The following is a 20,708-nucleotide window of genomic DNA, read 5'->3' as shown; positions in this document are numbered from 1 at the left end:
TTGACATAATAATACTTTACAGAACTGGGTTATCAAGAAGCCTCCCTTATCCCTCACTTAGAGAAGGAGGAGGAAAGCCTGTGGATGTTCTCATTTCACTATAAATGGAGATGCTGAAGGCTGGGTTGTAGCTTGGTGGGAGAGTGACTGCCTGGCATGCATGAGGGACTGGGTTCAATGCTCAACACCGGGGAGGAAAAAAAAAAAGGGGATGAGAAGCTGGACTTAGCTAGCCCTCCAGGCCTCAAAAGGCTGAGGCTGGGGATATAGATCAGTTGGTAAAGTGCTTGCCTAGCATGCATAAGGCCCTGGGTTCAATCCCCAGCACCACACCGCACACACACAAAAGAAGCCAAGCCTCATGCTCAGGCCTCCTGATTTTTTTTTTAATATTTTTTTTTAGTGTAATTGGACACAATACCTTCTTTTTAATTTATTTTTATGTGGCACTGAGGACTGAACCCAGGGCCTCACACGTGCTAGGCAAGAGCTCTACCACTGAGCCACAACCCCAGCCCCCTGATTTATTTTACTTACTTATTTATTTATTTATTTATTTATTTGTTTGTTTGTTTGTTTGTTTGTTTATTTTTTGGTACCAGGAATTGAACTCAGGGGCATTCAACCACTGAGCCATATCCCCATCCCTATTTTGTATTTTATTTAGAGACAGGGTTTCACTGAGTTGCTTAGGGCCTCTCTAAGTTGCTGAGGCTGACTTTTGAACTCTTGATCCTCCTGCCTCAGCCTCCAGAGCCATTGGGATTACAGGCATGTGCCACCACACCTGACAGTCCTCCTAATTTTAAAATCACAGAAAATAAATGAGCCTAGTCTTGTTGGCACACACCTGTAATCCTAATAGTTGGGAAGGCTGAGGCAGGACAATCAAAGTTCAAAGTGAGCTTTAGCAACTTAGTGATGTCCTGAGCAACTTGTCATGACTCTCTCTCAAAATAAAATATAAAAAGGGCTGGAGATGTGGCTCAGTGGTTAAGTGCCCCTAAGTTCAATTCCTGGTACCAAAAGGAAAACGAAAAGAAAGAAAGGAAGGGGTAAAAAATAGAAGAAAGAAATTAAGAAAGGAAGGAAGAAAAAAAGTAAGAAAGAAAGAGGAAGGAAGGAAGGAAAAGAAAAAAGAAAAAAGAAAGGAAGGAAGGAAGGAAGGAAGGAAGGAAGGAAGGAAGGAAGGAAGGAAGGAAGGAAGGAAGGAAGGAAGGAAAGAAAAAGAAAACATTGGATGAGGCAGCTTCATAGACTTAAGAATACAGGTTAAATAAGAAATAGGAGTGTAATATAGTTTTCATGAATGTTTCCCTTTTGGTTTTCTCCACCTCCTGCCAGGTCTCCATAAATTCCACCATATCTTGAGGGATCCACGCAACACTACACGTTCTCTTTGATGAAGGGGTAAGAACTTTCCAGGAGCGTTGGATTCCAGGATCTAATTAAGGCTGACCTAACTGAAGACAAGCCCTCCACCAGTCCTCCCACTTGGCTAGAGTCTGCTACCCTTCCATCCCATCCCCCTTTCTCCTTTTGGACATAAGCGGTCAAGCGACTTTGCCTTGGGAGAAGCAAATTACTCAGGATAAAGAAATACTTTGGTGACCTCTAGCGCCCTCAGATAGCCGCCTCGCCAACTGAGAACACAGCATAATAGAACAGGTGGTTATAACCAAAACCAAGCGCTGCTCAGAGGCAAGGGCCATGTCGAGGGCCTTCAAAGCCGAGTTCCAGATTTCAGTAGTACCAACTGGCCAAGCAGCCTCCACAGGCTTTCCCTAGTTCCCATTCCTGTCCCTCCGGGCCCAGGTGGGCGGGGCTCCATTGACACCTTTCCTGGCTGCGCAGCGGGGAGAAGGCGGTGTCGGGGGCCCGGGCGAGCCAATGGGAGAGGCCCTGGTCACGCGCCGTCGGCAAGCAGACCAATGAGCTTTGGGGGGCGTGACCAGAGCCTCTGGCATCGGGCGATTATAATAACTTGGAATGCGGCTCTTTGGAGCGCGCTCGGCTGCGGCAGTGACTTCGCTGTCCGGGTGCGGGTCATGTGCCAGAGAACCTAGCTGTCCCGCACAGCCAGACGATTGACGCTCCGCTCTTGCTTACCTCTAACCCGCCATGGAGTCGTTGGCTTTCCCTCGGCGCCCGGGCCCGGCTGCCTCTGCCACCGCCACCCTGACGGCGGAGCTCGCCCGGCCACTGGCAGACGGGCTCATCAAGTCTCCCAAGCCCCTGATGAAGAAGCAGGCGGTGAAGCGGCATCACCACAAGCACAACCTGCGGCACCGCTACGAGTTCCTGGAGACCCTAGGTAAAGGTACCTACGGGAAGGTGAAGAAGGCGCGGGAGAGCTCAGGGCGCCTGGTGAGTGCCTCTCGCTGCGCTGGCCGTGTGGGTAGGCGGGAGGGCGGGCATGGGGCTGGGCCGCCCGCGGGGAGTGGAGGATGGATCCAGGGACTAGTGCCTTGCTCGGTGGAGTTGGAAGCATGCAGTCTACTTACGCTGAGGTTTGTAGATGGCTGTCCGTGATTGTAGGGACTAAGTTTGTGGACCTGAGAACCTCAACCACACTAGCCTGCATGTCGTTAGAGAAGATGGGACTTAAGTTAAATTTTGCTTGAAAACAGACTGTTCAACAGAGTGGAATTGGGAAGAGAAGGCAACTGATCTTAGCAGGGGTTTGAGAAGTAGGTGTGTGGTTGAGGTGATCATTGAAGTGTGGAGATTCTCCACTCTGATAGTCTGGAGATCTGCACAGGTTGGGGTTGACACTTAGGCCCTTTCAAGCTCTGCAATTGAGTCAAAATTTAATTATGATGTTTTTTGATGTTGGGAAATATATCACCAGACTCTGGTGCAAGTTCACAATGTCCCAAGAAGATAGTTTTGTGTTTTTGGCATTTTCAGGAACTCATACTGTTGATTTGGGCTGTGTTTTGGTAGTCATAGTAATTTGTGACCTTGAGCAATTTCCTTTTTCTATATTCTCAGTTTCCCCTTCTGCAAAAATGGAGAAAACAGGCTGCCTCACAAACTTGTAGGAAGATTGAATAAGATAACAAATGATAATTTTTTTCCTAATGCATAGGAAAAAATACAGTAAGAACTGATAGTTGTATCCAGAAAGGCCAGCCCTGTCAAGATGGCAAATGTGTCCAAAATTAGCTAACAATGGCTCTCAAACTTGAGTTTAGCATGCATGAGAATCAGCTGAAGTGCTTCTTTAAAATACTTATTCTCTGCTTCCATATTCAGGGGAATTTCTCGTGATGCTCTATAATTTGTATTTTAATAAGCCTTTCAGAGAATATGGTTTAGGAATTGTGGTTTGCTGAATTTAGTGGGTGCTGCTTGTGAGTTGTGTGTGTGTGTGTGTGGCCATGGTTTGCCTTATTGACTATGATTGTGTTTGCTTTTGCAGCCAGTAACTGGCTTGAAATTCAAGAAGTCATTTCATTGGTGAAGGAGAATAGATATTGAAGAAAGGGGTGGATTATGGCCCCATCAATAGGTCCAAGTATGTTTTTCCTGTTAACGCCTGGCACAGTCCCTGGTTGCCCGCTGCCAGGTTACAGCTATTGGGCAATCATGTACTTTCTGGCTTTCCTTTTCTTTCTCTTTCTATACAGAGTGAGGGCCTGGTGAGGCTCCAGGCTTGAGACTGCTGGGCCCAGGCTTTGTCAGGGGCTTAGCTGAAAAACAGTTGCTCGTGGCTTGTGCCCCCTGCCTCTTGTTGGGGGGAAGACTGGGTCTCTGATAGTGGGCAGGTCCAGAAATTGAGAAACTGAGATTGAGATTGAGATCCCATCAGGCTTTGGACTGGAATCACTGTGGGTGTATGTGTGCCAGAGAAAGAGACAGACAGACAGAGACAGACTCACACAGAGAGGAATCTCATTTGATTGCAGAGTGAGATAAATGAGTTTTCAGTTTTCAAACCTCAGTGATTCTAGGCAGGGATTCCAGCTCTTATTTCATCAGCACAGAGAATTCAGAAGAAACTCTTCGGCCTCTTCCCTTTTTCTCTATATGGGGAGCCAAGATCCATAGCTGGGACCTATTCTGAACCTCCCTGACCCATAGACCACCCAGTACAGATGCTGGGAACTTGCTCAGGATCCCCCTCTTTCTTGGGGAGCAGCTTTCTGCTGTGCTGGTGATTTCTCCATTCTGGAGCATTGCTGTCTCCCCCCCCACACTCATCCCTTGCACTTTGTCCTCCCTGAAGAGAGAAGGACCTGATGTCTCAGGATCCTGCAGTGGAGGAGAAGGGCATGGAGCTGCCCTAAAACTTTCCCCCCCCAGATGAACTGAGATTGTTGATGGGGCCTAGATTCCGAGGAAAGCTTGCTGGGTGGTGACTCCCATCCCTAATTTTTCTTTCTAGCACACTTTCCATTTTCAACCTGCCTAGATGGAATTAGTGGGGGGCCAGATGGGATTGTCTAGAGGGAGGGGCAGGTGGGTGGGACTAATGGCTGCTCCAGGAGGGCATCAGAGGAAAAACAAATATTTGCTCTGGATCTTGAACACATTCCTGGTATCCAAATGACATTTCCTCCTGTGAGTCTCTTAGCTCCCCTGTCGATTCCTTCCCTTAAAGAGAAAAACATTTGCTGGGGTCTTTGGAATAGTGGAGGCCACCAAAGCCTTTGAGATTATCAATAAGAAGTCATACCCTCCAAAGTTACTGTGAGGAGCACCCAAATGGGTAGCGCTGTGGGATGGAGGTGTTTCTGTCTCCATTATATATTAAATTGCCAAGCAAATCTTCAAAGTGTTTGAAAATTAAGATAATCTGATTCTTTCATTGAAAGATAGGAAAACTAAGGCCCAGAGAGGAAAGTGACTTGTCCTCTGGCTGGTGAGTTGAAGGCCTGCAACAGGCTCTAGGATGGTGTACCCCAGGCCCTAGATGACCCAGTGCTGAGTCTTAGTCTGGAAGTTGGCCTTGAAATGAGCCCAGGCTTGTCTCTGTGCTTTGTCACCCCAGCAGCTAGCTTTTCATGTCTTCTCCAGTGCTCCAGGAAGTGAGTGCTTAGGGTAGAAAGTCACTGGGAACCAACCCCCTTCCCCTACTTGACTATTTTGAGGGATCTTGGGTGGGGAAGCTATGCTACATTCCTGATTTTTAAACCTCATCCAGGAGGCTGCCTAGCTCAGAGTCAAGGCTATAAGGGTTCATATTGTGGCTACATTGCTTATCGGCTGTGGGACCTCTCTACCTCAGTTTCCTAATCTGTGAAGTGGAATTATAATCCAGCCTCATGGGATTCTAGGATTAAATGAGATTGTATATGTAAAGTGCTTAGCACAGTCTAACACAACACAGTGTGATTGTTCCAGCAAGGCTGGTCCCTACCTTCCCTTTCCTGGAGACTCCTCTATCCTGGGACAGTCCTGCCCCAAGAAAGTTTGTGGATTGTGCTCAGCCCTCCTTGAGACACACCACTGTGTTGTCTGCTTTGTTCAAAGCCGGAGTGTCTCCTTCAGCACCAGCTTCAGAAAAGGACTCTGCCTGGCCAGCTGCCAAAGGTTTGTTCAGCGCGACACTGCCCTCCTAGCTCCTCCTGCACCTGCCTGCTCAGCAGCACGGAGCAGCACGGAGGGAAGCTGCAGGCAACTCTTGTTCTTGGGCGCCAGCCAAACCACACAGGAGGGCTGGGCAGGGAAGCTCCTCGCCCAGGAACCTGGCAGAGTGGGCGAGAAGGTGGAAGGGGAGTAGTGTAGTATGGGGCTTAGGGGAGGTGGTGCAGACTCCCCTCAGATCCCATTCCTGCTCCCTGCCTGATTCTTAGGCAAGGTTCTGCCTGGTACTTGGGTAGGATAGTGAACTACCCCCAGGTCCATCCCCTCTTCTGAGCCTAGACTGGCCTAGCCCAACTTCTCCTCTGCTATCATCCTTCAGTTCCTTGCCCACCTCTCAGACAGCTGCTACTCTGTGAAAGGCCAACAAGGATTCAGGGATCTTGGTTCCAGTTCCAGGCGATAACTGTGACCAGAAATGCCCAGCTTGTACCCTCTCTCCAGCACCTGGAACAGCATCTCTAAATCTTCTCTTCCTCCTCTTCTTCCTCCTCCTCCTTATCTTTCTTCTTCTTTTTTTTCCTAAGAACTTTCTACAATCTTATCCTGAGTCCATATTATTCCTGATCTGAGTTCCTGGGAACGAGGCAATGTTTACCAATTGAGCCCAGCATCATGTCCCCAGGGTACCGGCAAAGGAGCAGGCATGTTTGAATATCTGTAAGTGGAATAGGGGCACTCGCTATCCAGCCTGGCCCACAGCAAGATGTGGGGCATTCCCTTCCTAGAATGGGAGGCAGAGCTGGCCATCTCCAAGCAACTTGTATCTACTGAAGTGTTAGCCAGGCAACCCTCCATCTTGGATCCTGATTTTGTCTTGATGCACTAAGGAACTTTGGAAAAGGCAATGCAGCCTTCTGGACTTCACTGTTCTCTTTTTGCAAAACTGGATAAAAAATTTGCCCTGCCGGGCTGGGGATGTGGCTCAAGCGGTAGCGCGCTCACCTGGCATGCGTGCGGCCCGGGTTCGATCCTCAGCACCACATACCAACAAAGATGTTGTGTCCGCCAAGAACTAAAAAATAAATATTAAAAATTCTCTCTCTCACTGTCTCTCCTCTCTCACTCTCTCTTTAAAAAAAAGAAAAAAAAAATTTGCCCTGCCACCTTTCTAACGTGCGAAGCTGCGGGGGCAAGAAAAGCTCTGGGATGACATCAGCAGGAACAATGCTCAGGCAGGTTAATGTGCCACGGCAGGGAGGCCTGCAGCAGTCCTTGGTCGGCTTCTTCCTGGCCTAGTAACCGATGACCCCTTTCCAAAGTTCTGCTCAAGTGCTAGAATGTGGAAGGGAGCTTCAAGATTCATTCAGATGTGCACACTTATGACTAGCTCCCTTCTTTCTACCTGGAAGGCCCTTGCTGTCCTCTCTAGTCTCCCTCCCATGGCCTAGCAAACCTCACCTGTTCCTCACGATCTAAAACAGTTTTCTCCCAGGGGTGGTTTTCCCTGATCCTCCAGGGAAAAGGAAGCTCTCTGCAGTGTTCCTGGAGTCCCCGGCAGGCCGGGACCTCAGCTGCCACATTCATTACACTAGATTGAAGTTAATTTAATTGCCAGTCCTTCCACTGGAGAAGAGACCTTGACACAGGGGTAGCGGGGTGAGGATGTCTAATTATTGTCTGACTCCCCAACACCTAGCACAATATACCAAGCACATAGTAGGCATCCAGCAGCTATTTAGAAAATTAATCCTTTATCTGGGCACAGTGGCACACGCCTGTAATCCCAGTGGCTCTGGAGTCTGAAACAGAAAGATCGTGAGTTCAAAGCCGGCCTCAGCAATGGCAAGGTGCTTAGCAACTCAGTGAGAGTTACAAAATAAGGCTGGGGATGTGGCTCAGTGGTTGAGTGCCCCTGAGTTCAATCCCCAGTACCATAATTTAAAAAGAAAAAAACCTAATCCTTTCATTTTTTTTGTATGACATGACATTAAAACTAGCCAGACCAGTTAACCAGATAATCCAAGTGACTTGCCTTGAGTTGCATAGCTCAATGGGACAAATAAGAATTAGACACTGGGCTTTTAAAGTCCACTGGTCAGATATTTACATTTACGTTGTCATCATTGGGGCTGGTTTTCCTTCCCCCTCGAAGTATGGTGGCCATGTACTATATTATCTAAACTTGGATGCTTTGGAGAGTAAAGGGGGCAATATTAAGAGTTATACCAGGGTAAACCAGGAATGTCTTGAGGCATGTAGCCTTCTGATCTCTGGGTGATCCAGTTAACAACCTTTCCTTGGCTTCCGTCAGCTTGTTTTTATTCTAGAACATAGTCGACCAACTATCTTGCAGGTGAGAACAAAGGTCCCTAAAAATTAGTTCTCATAACTGAGATTGACTCCAACCAGGCCTGAGAAGAAGAGGAGAAAATCTTATCTGGGCACTGGTCCTATCGGTCAAAGCTCAATCTGGTGACTTAACCAATAAATATTTATTATTATGATTTGGGTTCACTAGTAAATAATTGTTGAATGCTCTCTGTATACTGAACTCTGTCTAGGTTTGAGCTGGTACTGTGTCTAATTTATTTTGACAGGCTGACCAGTAGATAGCTGGAGGCCTCTCCTTGGGGAACTGGCCCAGGGCAGTGACATATAGCTCTTCTTCTCTGTGTTACTTACATGGGGACTAACAGAGGCCTGATGACATACTTGTTTCCTTCGTCTGATCTTCTGTGATCTTCTGGGACCTAATGGGGATAACTGGAGGGTCCTCAACCTACTCTCTGAAGCCAGAACCTGAGCTTGGAGGAGGATGGAACTGTTCATTGAAGATTAATAAATTTAATTTAAAGGGCTGGAAGTATGGCGCAGTGATAGGCACTCACCTAGCATGGCTCCAAGTCCCAGCACCAGGAAAAATAATAATAATTCTGGCCAGGGCGTGCCTGTAATTCCAGCAACTCGGGAGGCTGAGGCAGGAGGATCACTAGTTCAAAGCAGCCTCAGCAATTTAGCGAGGCCCTAAGCAAGTCAGAAAGACCCTGTCTCAAAATAAAATAATAAAAAGGGCTGGGGATGTGGCTCAGTGGTAAGTGCCCCTGGGTTCAATTCCTAGTACCAAAAAAAAAAAAAAAAAGTGATTTAGAATTCCAGGCTTCCAAAGCTGAAAGAGAAGGATCTCAGAGTTCTACTGTGTAGTAGTTACACAGAAACTCCTTCTGGTACAAAATTCCTTTTTTTTTTTTTTTTTAGAATCTCGCTTGTTATCTTTAGAGCTCTGCCCCTAAGCCTAGGATGGTTTATCATACATTTATGTGTATTAACAGTCAAACATCGGAAATGGGCATAGTCTTTGCATATGTGTACGTCTTGAGCTCTCAAATATTTTCATCTAGCTAGTGATTTGTGTCTCTATGTGATTGTTTTTACAATCTATTTATATATTTCCGTGGGCTTCTGTTTCTGAAGAGTTCACTGCACTTCACCCATTAACTGATTTTAGACACAAAGACTTAGAAACGAACTAGCCCATAAAATCTTTCCTGAAGGGAAAGAAAAGGGGTGTGGAAAGAGAAGTGTGTGGAAATAATGGGTCAAATTCAGGAGAAGTGCCTCCTATCCCCAACCCCCTCCCTGATTTCCAAGCCCAGGGATTTTTCTGTTGGTTCCCTGGGAAGAGGTGGGGGGTTGGAACTAAGGGGGGGCAGCCCTACCCCTGCAGCTGCAGCCTGGGCCTCTCTAGCATCTTGGGGAGGAGGCTCCATGGTGACCATCCATCCTGCCTGCCATTGTCCTCCCTGCACAGGGCAGGGAGGGCCCTTGAGCTGGGCCTCCCCTCTTTCACCCATGCAGCTTCAGGGGAGGAGCGGGGCGGGGGGCACGCCATCCCTGGCCCGTTGCTGGGGTGACCGGGCCATGGGCTTTGTGAGCAACTCCTCTTACTGGATTAGGGCCGTTCCGCATTCTTGTCCAATGGGGGGAACACAGGCCAACAGGACCCACTGTCCCTGTGAGCAGAAGCCATTGTCTGCCATCAGAGCCTGTGAAAGGGTGGATTAGAGGCCCCTCCCCTCCAGCCAGAGTTTCCTTTTCTCTGTCTCCTTTTGAATCTTGGGGGGGGGGGCAAACCCTCCTGGGAAATTGAATGAGGAGCTGTTTACCTCAGTCTGCGCCTTCAGATCTCTCCTAACCTGCCATGAAGAGGAAGTCTCTGTATTTACCACTGTGTCCCTGGACTGGACTTGCCAGGAACTGACGGCCCTGGAACACCCCACCCCACCCCACCCCACCCCCACCCAGCCCCAGATGGAGCCTCAGAGGACCTGTGGCTTCTGGACAGCTCACTCCATAGAACCAGAGAGGGAAAGCCCCCCCCCCCACACACACACACACAGCTAAGTTCAACCTGTTTATCTCAGAAAAGAAAACCAAGGCTTGGAAAGGGAGTGGGACCTTCCCACAGGGACAGGAACCGAACCTGGAGAACCCTGGGTCCCCTGGGTCTCTAGGGAGCATGTCTCACACACACCATGTGCTCTCAGCCAACTTTGCAGTCAGTCACAATGGCGGGGAGCGGGGGGAGCGCATTGTCCAGGAACCTGTGCTGACTGGGATGGTGCAGAGGGAGACACTGACTCCCCGGCTCTACTCAGATGCATCTTGGCAACTTTCTCATTTCCTCTCACCTCCCTCCACCCTTCCTGAACCACCACACACCAGCCACAGGGGAAAATACCTATATGGTATTTTCACCTTTATGGACAAGATAGAAGTCTTGGAGGACTTTGTCTGGTTGTTTGTTTACTTGTTGCTAGGGAGGGGACATTCTTTACCTAAAGAGACTGGTGTTTGGAGGCTTTTTTTATAGTTTTTTGTTTTTGTTTTAATGTGGTAAATATATAAAATTTGCCATTTTTTACCATTTTATTTATTTTATTTTTTTTGATACTGGGGACTGAACCCAGGGACACTTAAACACTGAGCCACATCTCCAGCCCTTTTTTATTTTTTACTTTGAGACAGGGTCTGGCTAATTTTCTTAGAGTCTCCCCAAGTTTCTGAGGCTGACCTCCAATTTGGCGATCCTCTACCACAGCCTCCTGAACTGCTTGGATTACAGGCGTGCACTTTCCATTTAAAATGTACGATTCAATGGCATATTAAGAACATTCACAATATTATAAATCATCATCTCTATCCATCTCTAAAACTTTTTCATCATCCCAAACGGAAGCTCTGTACCTATTAAATAATAATTCCCCATTCCACCCTCCACCCCCATGTCCCTGGCAACCTCTGCTCTACTTTGTCTTTATATGTTTGCCTACTCCAAACACCTCGCAGAAGTAGAATCATACACTACTCCTCTATGACTGACTTATTTTACTTAGTGTAATATTCTCAAGGTTCAACTTGTGTTTTCATTGCATTCCTTTTTATGGCTGAATAGTATTCATTATATATACCACATCTTGCTTATCCATTCATCTACTGATGGACATTTGGGTTGTTTCTACCTTTTGCTGTGGATTGGCTGTTTATAGCAAGTTAAAGTGCTGGGGCAGACAGGGATTAACTTGGAGTCAGATGGCCAATAGTCTTACCCTAGTTTGTGCTAGGTAGTGACTGTTTGACTTTGAGCAAGTCATTTAGCTTCTCTGTGTTCCAGTTTCCTCCCCTGTGAGTGGGAAGGACAATGCTTTCTAGACCTATTTCCCAGGGTAGTTGTGGGGCCAATTCATTTTCTAATACGATGAAAAATTATTTGGTGCTTCCTGTATGCCAGGCACAGTTCTTGGCATCAGTGATCCAATGGTGAGCAAGAGTTTCTATCTGGGTTCAGTGTAGTGAATTTGCTCTGTAAATCATAAAGCACCAGATTTAGAGATGCAGATTTTGACCTTCCTTGTTCACCTGTAGTCTGAATAAGGAGACCATTGATCTATGCCCCTTCCTGCTGCATGGACCCGAATCTGCTTACACCACACCCAGATAAGGACCTTTTCTAGAGAAGGTACTGTCCAGTCTCTCTGCCACCTACCCTGCTCCAAGGTGGTGTGGCTTCCCTGGATATACCCTGAGGCCTGTGTAACAGCTGCAGGCAGACCCCCAGGGCCACTAGAGCATCCTCAGGGATGCCTCTACCTGCCTGACCTTTCTCTTCAATCTCCTGCCTTCACTGTTCCCAGGTGGCCATCAAGTCAATCCGGAAAGACAAAATTAAAGATGAGCAAGATCTGATGCACATACGCCGGGAGATTGAGATCATGTCATCCCTCAACCACCCCCACATCATCGCCATCCATGAAGGTATAGTACAGGGCACTTGGAGCTGGGAGTTGGGTGTGTGTGAGTGTGTGTGTGTGTGTGTGTGTGTGTGTGTGTGTGTGTGTGTGTGCAGGAGGAGTCAGAAGTGATGATGCAAAGAAGTAAAAACGGTATGGGCTCTAGAGCCAGGCAAAAGCTGGATTTGAAACCCAGATGTATGATTTAGGGCAATTCATTTCGCCTAGTGTCTGGGCCTCAGTTCCTCCCTATAAGATGGGATATTCCATCTGCATTATAGAGTGTAAAGAGCCAACTGGATAATGTCAGCAAGTGCTCTGCTCTTGAGAGGTACTCAAGGAATTGCAGGTCTGTCGGTGTTGTTGTAAGGTTCTCCCTGCTTGAACACTACCTACCCAGCCCAGCCAGATCCTTAGCAATCCGGGGGAGGCTGAAACACACCTAGACCTGCACCTGTCCAGGAGCGTGGGTGCTGTTCTTCAGGTGTCTCAAGAGCCAGGCCTCCTAGAGTCTGACCTCTGCTGCTGAATCACCTCTGCCACGGGGCTGGCTCCTACCTCTCCTTGTCTCTCTCAGCCTCCTCTCCTCTGACATCAGTGCTGCCCTCCTCCCTGTGACCCAGACAACAAAGTGACCAAGAAAAGAGGAAAGAGGGGGAGCACCCTCCCACGCATGCCTGTCTGCTTCGAGCCTTTATGTAATATCAGTTAGATGGGAAACCAGGGGTAACAGCAGCAGCAGGTGGGATGAAAGGGAGCCCATGTTCCGCCCTCTGTCTGAAGATTCCTGGTGGGAAAAAATAGAGAAGTCTCCATTCTCAGGTTCATAGGAAGACATGGGACTGGGGCTTGAGTCTGTTCCATGAAGAGCCCGGGCAAGTGGTAGAGAGGGCTAATTGTATCTTGGTGTACTTCCCCAAGGGAAGAGTGGGCAGACTACAAAGCATTGGTTAAGCTAGACTGAGCTTGGTGATTGGGCACTGTGTGTGTGTGTGTGTGTGTGTGTGTGTGTGTGTGTGTGTGTGTGTAAGCACACCTGCATGTGTGTTCTCCCCACTATCCATATCTCCAGCTGCGTCTGGGAACTGAGCTCTGAAGCTCAGGGTGTGGCCTCTCCTGCATCTGCAGATGCAGCAGACACAAGGGCATTGCAGTTGCTGAGTGACACAAGGGCTCCTCCAGATTCCGATTCATCCCCACCTGGCTTCAGGCTTCAGGGTTGGAAGGAAGCTCCTCCAGTTTGGGAACCTGACCTCTAACCTAGCTACTCTCCAAAATGTGCTCTGACTTAGCTTTTTTTTTTTTTGGTACCAAGAGTTGAACCCAGAGGCATTTAACCACTAAGCCACATCCCCAGACCTTTTTAATTTGTATTTCGAGGTAGGATCTTGCTAAGTTGCCTAGGGCCTCACTAAGTTGCTGAGGCTGGCTTGGAACTCATGATCCTCCTGCCTCAGCCTCCCAAGCTGCTGGGATGACAGGCCCACACCACCATGCCCAGCTTCTGGCTGGCTCTTGATCTCTGGTTTCATGGCACAAAGCTTACACCTGCCAAGATAAGGAAAACCCCAGGAGTACAGTCCCAGCCAGGTACCTTCTAGGAAGCTGAGCCACCATGTTCCCCTAGAAAAAAGCATAGTCTTCCTGGCCTTGTATCCAGTGGCCTGGGAGCTGGGACTCCTTAGGAGAAGCCTCGTCCCTCAGCTCCTTCTCAGAGGCTAGACAGCAATAATAGTTCTGGGGTTGGCCATGCAAGCCAAACTCATAAGACCCATTTTTTTTTTTTTTAGAATTTTTTTAATATTTATTTTTTAGTTCTCGGCGGATACAACATCCTTGTTGGTATGTGGTGCTGAGGATCGAACCCAGGCCGCACGCATGCCAGGCGAGCGCTCCACTGCTTGAGCCACATCCCCAGCCCCCATAAGACCCATTTGACACAAAGATGCAATGTCAACCTTATGTCCATGTGTGGTGGTGCCTGTGTGAAATCCAGCTACTCAGGAGGATCAGGCAGGAGGATCTCAAGCTTGAGGCTCAGCAACCTAGCAAGACCTTGTCTCAAAATAAAAAATGAAAAAGACTGGGTAAATGGCTCAGAAATAGAGAATCTCAGGGTTTAGTCACCTGTCTTTTAAAAAAAAAAAAAAAATGTCAGGACAAGGCCCAATTGATGGCAAGATGATTCCTGCTATATATACATGGAGATGGGCCAGCTGGGGTAGGCTGACTGCCAGGAGGCCAGCCAGTCAATTAATTACCACATATTTATTGATTGCTTCTCTGTATGAGGCATTATGCATGAAAGCCTGGCCTGAATATTCTGGATGAGAAGTCAAAGGTGGTAGGAGGGATGAATGTCTTCATTCTCCACCATATTGTATAGTTTCATATACTTTCATCCCTCTTCTGATCCTCAACGTGGCATTGTTATTGGCATTATTTTTCAAATTTATGCATGAGGGGCTGGTGATATAACTCTGTGGTAGAGCACTTACCCTGCATGCACAGGGTCCTGGTTTCAATCCCCATCACTGCAAAAATAAAATTAAATAAAATTTAAAAATTAAAATTAGGCATGAGGAGGGCTGGGGTTGTAGCTCAGCAATAGAGTGCCTGTAGGCATGAGGCCCTGGGTTCGATCCCCAGCACCACATTAAACAAATAAAACAAAACAACAACCTAAAAACAAAACAAAACAACAAAATTATGCATGAGGACGCTGAGTATAAATACAATAAGAGTAGTACATGCTTTATTATTTCTGTAGTACATGCTTTGGTGTTGGACTCTCTGCCAGCTGGGTCAGTCAGACTTGGAGAGTCAGTGATATTTATGTTTCTTGGTCCTGTGAGATCGCCATTATTATCCCACTTTTCATATGAGGAAACTGAGGAACAATGGTTGGTTGACTTGTCTAAGATCACCCATCCAACTGCATTCTTATTGAAGTATCCAGAAGAGCTTTGACCAAAGTCACAAGGTAGAAAATATCAGATTTGGAGCCAATAAACTTGGCCTTTCATTCTCATCCAGCAAGGGCTCTGCCTTCCTGGGGGGGCTTTTCAGAATCCTCAAAAGCCTGAACTTAGGCTTCTTCACTTGCTGTACCAGGAAGACGCTGAGTGCTTCAAAGGCCTTTCCCTGCCTTTCCCTGCAGCCCTGGGCCCCCATCAGCAGATACCCTAAAAGAAGGCCCCATCTGGTTCAGGGCCAGGGAGGGATTTTGGCCCCTGGTGGGACGCAGTGCACTCTGGGAGGGCCTGACATCTCCACCTTGCTCTGCCCAGTATTTGAGAACAGCAGCAAGATCGTGATTGTCATGGAATACGCCAGCCGAGGTGACCTGTATGACTACATTAGTGAGCGGCAGCGGCTGAGTGAGCGGGATGCCCGGCATTTCTTCCGGCAGATTGTGTCTGCCGTGCACTACTGCCACCAGGTGAGCGCCACCTGCTGCCTTGACCATGCCCCAAAGGGGAGGTCCCTGGGGCTCTGGATCTGGACAGACCAGAGAGATTTCCATGCCATGTCCAGGATCACATGGGTTTAACAGCAGGGACTCTGGACTCTCAGATGAGGGAATGTTGGTGTCTGGCTTTGAGTTCTTTTGGTCAGGGATGGAGGGAAGGGTCTGTGATATCTTGTACCATATGGCAATCAAAAGGAGCACCCCGCCTACCCCATGCTTGGCTTCCTTTGTGTTTACTGTGCATTCCCAATTAGGCCCCTGCCCCTTTCCCTTCTTTGGTGACCTTGCCCTAACTCAGCTCCTTCCTCCTTCAGAATGGGATCGTCCACCGGGATCTCAAGCTGGAGAATATTCTGTTAGATGCCAATGGAAATATCAAGGTGAGCCTCACTTCTTGTTTCCACACACTTCAACCTGCAATTAGCTAGTTCTTTGGCACCTTTCCCCGTCAACCAAGCACCTCAGCGCCAACTTCCTGTTTCCAGCAGCTGCTAGATCTCTATGCCAAAGTAAGTAGTTAAATTTAGATGAGTCAGGAGAAGTTCATATTGATAGGATAAACTCAGACCTCAGGACTGGAAAGGGGAGACTGAGGCAGGGAGACCAGCCCAGTAGGTTCCAGCAAGAGTGACCTCTGCAGTACTTCCTGATCCAGGGCTTAGTCTCCTCCAGGAGTTCTTGACCTGTGCCCTGAAGTGCCCTGGTGCTGAGTCCATTCCCCTTAACCAGCCAATTCCTGGTGAAGGTGGGGCTTTCTTTGATGCTGACCAGAGGGAGGGAAGCCAGAGGCAGTAAGTTCACATAATCTGGACAGACACGTACTTTCCTATCTGTACCAATAATATGCCTCGTTATGGGCTTCACCTGGTAACTGTTTGATAAGAGGCCAATAAAACCATAAACAAAGGAGCCAGGGTTTCATAAACAGGCCCTCTCCACCCTGGGCACACATGACCCTCTGATGGGGTGAAGAGTTAGGAACAGCAGGGCATTGACCTCTGCCCCTAGTTGATGTTATCTGGGAGAGGGTCTCTAGAGAGTGAGAGGAAGAGTTTGGGTCCTCTCCAGCCTCCAGGTTGGTTGGCTTAGGAAGTCCTACAAGAAGATTCTTTCTCCTGGAATAATACCACAGCTCTGATCTTTGCTCTACTCTTACCATTGACCTCTAGTTATCTTGAGCTGACCTCAGATTCCTGCCCAGGTATGGGCAGAGAGGCCAGCCCTTGATGGGAAGGGCAACTCAGGTCTTCCGTGATCAATTGGTAAGGGGCCTTGCTTGCCTGGGAGGGCTCTTCAATGGCGTAAGAAGCTAGGCCTCCCTCTCCATCTGGCTGACCCTCCTTATAGTCAGTAAGTGCTCACTGAGCATCATGAGGGTCTCACTTGTACTAGGAGCCACAGGTAAAGATAAGGAGATCAGCATGGGGGTCTTCCATCTGACTTGGTGGGAGAACGGATGAACAAGGTTTATAGGGAGCCATTGGAAACTGGAGCTTCCAAGGGGAGGATCCGAGGCCTCGGAAGCCTTCCCCGGAGAGGGGTCCAGAATCAGGAGGATGCCCAGGCAGAAGAGGGCATCCCTGACGTGGAACACAGCCCAAGCAAAGCCACCTGGGGAACACTGAGTGTCCTGGAGCCCCACATACCTCTGCCTAGGTGCTCTTTATGGACACAGATGCTCAGGGCCTGAGCTGTGTTGACTGTGCCCAGTGTGAGGCAAGAATCAAGGGACCCTTTCCTTCTGCTGTGGCCCGGGTTTCCTCAGGGCCTGGACAGAGGCCAGCTGAGAGCTGCAGAGCAACATAGGCCTTGGCATGACCCATGTCCAATGTTTGACCTCACCCTGCAGATCGCTGACTTTGGCCTGTCCAACCTCTACCACCAAGGCAAGTTCCTGCAGACATTCTGCGGGAGCCCCCTCTATGCCTCACCTGAGATCGTCAACGGGAAGCCCTACATGGGCCCAGAGGTAAGTGACGCCTCCTCCGCCCACCCTCCTGTCATTTACACTGACTTTCCATCCTGTGGGATAGATGGGCTAGTGTTCTAGTTCTGTTCCCCCTCACCTTCCTCGTTTCTGTTACTTTTTTACCTTCTGGCACCCAATCCAGCCTCCCTGGAGTGACCTGGTGCCCCACCCTGACCCAGAAGGGATGGTCTGACCACTGCTCCCAAGAGTGGTGATTGACACCACTCTCCCTATGAGCCTCAGCCCCTTCTTCAGCATCCTCCCTATCCCCCTAGGTCCAAGAGAGGTCATCCTCAGGTCATCCAAGTTCTCTAGTATGTACCCTTTTCCTCTCTGGTACTGGGAGTGATGTTCATGGTCCTCTGGCCAGTGGCATGCCTACATCCTTGCTGATTTCCCCCTCTTTCAGGTGGACAGCTGGTCCCTGGGTGTCCTCCTCTACATCCTGGTGCATGGCACCATGCCCTTTGATGGGCAGGATCACAAGACGCTGGTGAAGCAGATCAGCAACGGGGCCTATCGGGAGCCGCCTCAGCCCTCTGGTGAGTGAGAGCCATAGGTGTACTAACGCAGGCTCGGGTGTGCATCACCCAGTCCTGAGGCAGGGATTGAACATCGGCACTGATGTAAAGAGGCCCAACATCCATCATGACCCATGGTAGATTCCAGTGACCTGCACTGTCTCTCTGTGTCTAAGGCCTCTGAGGAAGGAAGGGATAGTTTTTCCTTCCTTGTTGAATGATTGATCATAACTTGGGAAGTCCTTCCTCAGGTCCAACTTCAATCCTCTTTGCTACAGTTGTCTCATATCTTGTTGCTTTTGTCCTCATCTTCAGAAATCTGTCCTTGTGCATAGGGTGTTGAGGCAGGAAGAAGTATCTGAGAGCCCTAGCTTACCCTTGAGCACAGTCCTTAAGCTCAGACAGTTGAATTTCAGTGGAAAGAAGAAAAAGACACACTAACACAAACAAGGGCTGGCGAGGGGTCATAGGGGAGAGGCAACAGGCAGAACCCATCCGGGGAAGCTGGCCTAGGGAGCATCATGGCCTAGGGTGTGTATGGGGTCCTCGGTGGGAACGTGCGGATCTGGCCTAGGTATAAGCCATGTCTGAGCACCAATGGGGGCAAGCAGAGGGGGGCTGTGGGGTGGCTATCTCAGCTGCCAAACCCAAACCTCTGTCTTTTGTCCCCCAGATGCCTGCGGCCTGATCCGGTGGCTGTTAATGGTGAACCCTCTCCGCCGAGCTACCCTGGAGGATGTGGCCAGTCACTGGTGGGTCAACTGGGGCTATGCCACCCGAGTGGGGGAGCAGGAGGCACTGCGTGAAGGTGGGCACACAAGCAGCGACTCCGCCCGGGCCTCCATGGCTGACTGGCTCCGCCGATCCTCCCGCCCCTTCCTGGAGAATGGGGCCAAGGTGTGCAGCTTCTTCAAGCAGCACGCGCCTGGCGGCAGCGCCACACCAAGCCTAGAGCGCCAGCATTCACTCAAGAAGTCCCGCAAGGAGAATGACATGGCCCAGTCTCTCCAGGGGGACCCTGCCGATGACACTTCCCCTCGCCCTGGCAAGAGCAACCTCAAGCTGCCCAAGGGCATTCTCAAGAAGAAGGCGTCGGCCTCAGAGGGGGCCAGGGAGGACCCTCAGGAGTTCAGCTCAGTGGCCGATGGCCCAGGGCACGTGGCGCCCCTGCTCCCCAGGAGGGGCATCCTCAAGAAGCCTCGGCAGCGCGAGTCTGGCTACTACTCCTCCCCAGAGCCCAGTGAGTCTGGAGAGCTCTTGGATGCAGGTGATGTGTTCATGAGTGGGGACCCCGTGGAGCCGAAGTCCTCTGAAGCCTCAGGGCTGCTCCTCCATCGCAAGGGCATCCTCAAACTCAACGGCAAGTTCTCCCGCATGGCCTCGGAACTGAAGCCCCCCACTGCCTTTGGCTCTCTGGATGAACTGTCCGCCCCTCCGCCGCCAGCCCGGGCCAGCCGCCCCTTGGGTGCTGTGAGTGAAGACAGCATCCTGTCCTCTGAGTCTTTTGACCAACTAGACCTGCCTGATCGACTCCCCGAGCCCCCGCTGCGGGGATGTGTGTCTGTGGACAACCTCATGGGACTTGAGCAGTCTCGCTCAGAGGGGCCTGGCAGCTGCCTGAGGCGCTGGCGGCAGGACTCCTTGGGCGATAGCTGCTTTTCCCTGTCAGACTGCCAGGAGGTGACACAGACCTACCCACAGTCACTGGGGGTCTGCTCAAAGCTCAGCTGAGGGGCAGCGTGCATTGCCCCAGCCCGGGCAGGCGCTAAGATACAGCTGGCTGCACCCTGAGCAGGGAGCGCCTTCTCCCTGCCTCCCAGGGCCAGCACCCCAGCTCAGAAGACTGAGGTGGTTGGGAGGGCTAGAGGGGAGAAGTGGGCACAGGAATGCATCAAGAGTTCACTGTCTTCTACCCCATGACCCTGGAAAATAATAGCAGGGGAAGAGTAGAGAAGCAGAGAGGGAAGGACTGAGTCGGAGTCTGGGTTACCTGCATCTTGTGCCCATGATGGGGCTGCAGAGACCTGGAAAGAGTCCTTCAACAGCTTCTGTCCTCTTCGTTGCCATGAGGAAGGTTGAGGTGTGGTGCCTTTCACCTGTCAAGGTGGGGATGGACCATCTTCACACAAGTTTGAATCCCCATCGACCTCTGGGGCTAGAATGTGGTACCTCTAAAGTACCCGGGGAATCCTGGGAGTGATCTGGAGTAACCCTCCCTTATTTATCTAGGAGTAAGGGAACACAGCCTCTGTTTCCTAAATGGTTCCTCAAAGGTTCTCTTCCCTTTTCCATCCTCCAAACCTGGCCTGAGCCTCCCAGAGTCGCTGCTATGAATCTTAAAAGACTTGAAAAGGCTCAGGCCACTGCTCAACTTCATCTCAAGGGGCCCAGACTCCTCTGGACCCCACCTGAGACCTCACAGACTGGAACTTCTGCCTCCAAGCTGCTCTGGAAGTCTAGGTTATGGATGCCTCTGTTTCTCTGGACTTTCGGGACCTAGAATGTCCTTATTTATTTTTCTGTTCTCAACTCTGTTGTATTTTTTTTTTAAGTGAATTTTGCTTTTTACAATAATGTGAATGCCATGTTCTGGGGAAATCCATCATGCCATCTAAACTTCCGGTACTGAGAGGTGTGTTTGCAATGATGCCCCACAGATCAGGGGAGGGGGTCCTTTGATACACCCACAAGTTCTGTTGCTTGCACTGTCTGGAGATGAGTCCCTTCACTCCACACCCCGTGCTGTCTCCCCTCCTCTGTGGCCAGAAAAAAACACTCCATTAAAACCAAGATGATGAATGGAAAACAGCCCCTGTTGTTCTATTTGGGGACATGGGGGTGAGGAACAGATCTCCCAGCCTTCTCTTAATACAAGTACTCCCTGGGTTGCGAACGAGGGGTGGGACATAGAGAAACTGCTTGATCCA

General features: G+C 49.6%; 1 protein-coding gene across 2 annotated transcripts; it reads left to right on the top strand.

Annotated features, from left to right (window-relative positions):
* Positions 1–1,963: 1,963 nt before the first annotated feature.
* On the top strand, positions 1,964–20,587 carry Nuak2 (NUAK family kinase 2). 2 transcript variants are annotated; one of them, XM_078022695.1, is made up of 8 exons: positions 1,964–2,367; positions 5,479–5,538; positions 11,724–11,844; positions 15,110–15,261; positions 15,606–15,671; positions 17,141–17,260; positions 17,670–17,802; positions 18,455–20,587. In XM_078022695.1, the coding sequence occupies exons 1-8, from the start codon at positions 2,122–2,124 to the stop codon at positions 19,510–19,512; spliced, it is 1,956 nt and encodes a 651-aa protein (XP_077878821.1). In that variant the 5' UTR covers positions 1,964–2,121; the 3' UTR covers positions 19,513–20,587. The 2 variants fall into 2 exon arrangements, with proteins under 2 accessions (XP_077878821.1, XP_005329563.2); XM_005329506.5 differs by lacking the exon at positions 5,479–5,538 and having other exon boundaries at positions 1,968–2,367.
* The last annotated feature ends 121 nt before the right edge of the window (positions 20,588–20,708 follow it).

This window comes from Ictidomys tridecemlineatus, chromosome 10, assembly GCF_052094955.1.
Source record: "Ictidomys tridecemlineatus isolate mIctTri1 chromosome 10, mIctTri1.hap1, whole genome shotgun sequence".
NCBI lineage: Eukaryota > Metazoa > Chordata > Mammalia > Rodentia > Sciuridae > Ictidomys > Ictidomys tridecemlineatus.
The sequence above is the reverse complement of the archived record's forward strand: the minus strand, read 5'-3'. Positions and strand labels throughout refer to the sequence as shown.

Coding starts and splice junctions, on each gene's coding strand:
- Nuak2 (XM_078022695.1), top strand. CDS start 2,122: ATGGAGTCGTTGGCTTTCCCTCGGCGCCCGGGCCCGGCTGCCTCTGCC. Junction 2,368..5,478: donor GGGAGAGCTCAGGGCGCCTG/GTGAGTGCCTCT, acceptor CTTTGTTCAAAG/CCGGAGTGTCTCCTTCAGCA. Junction 17,803..18,454: donor GGAGCCGCCTCAGCCCTCTG/GTGAGTGAGAGC, acceptor TTTGTCCCCCAG/ATGCCTGCGGCCTGATCCGG.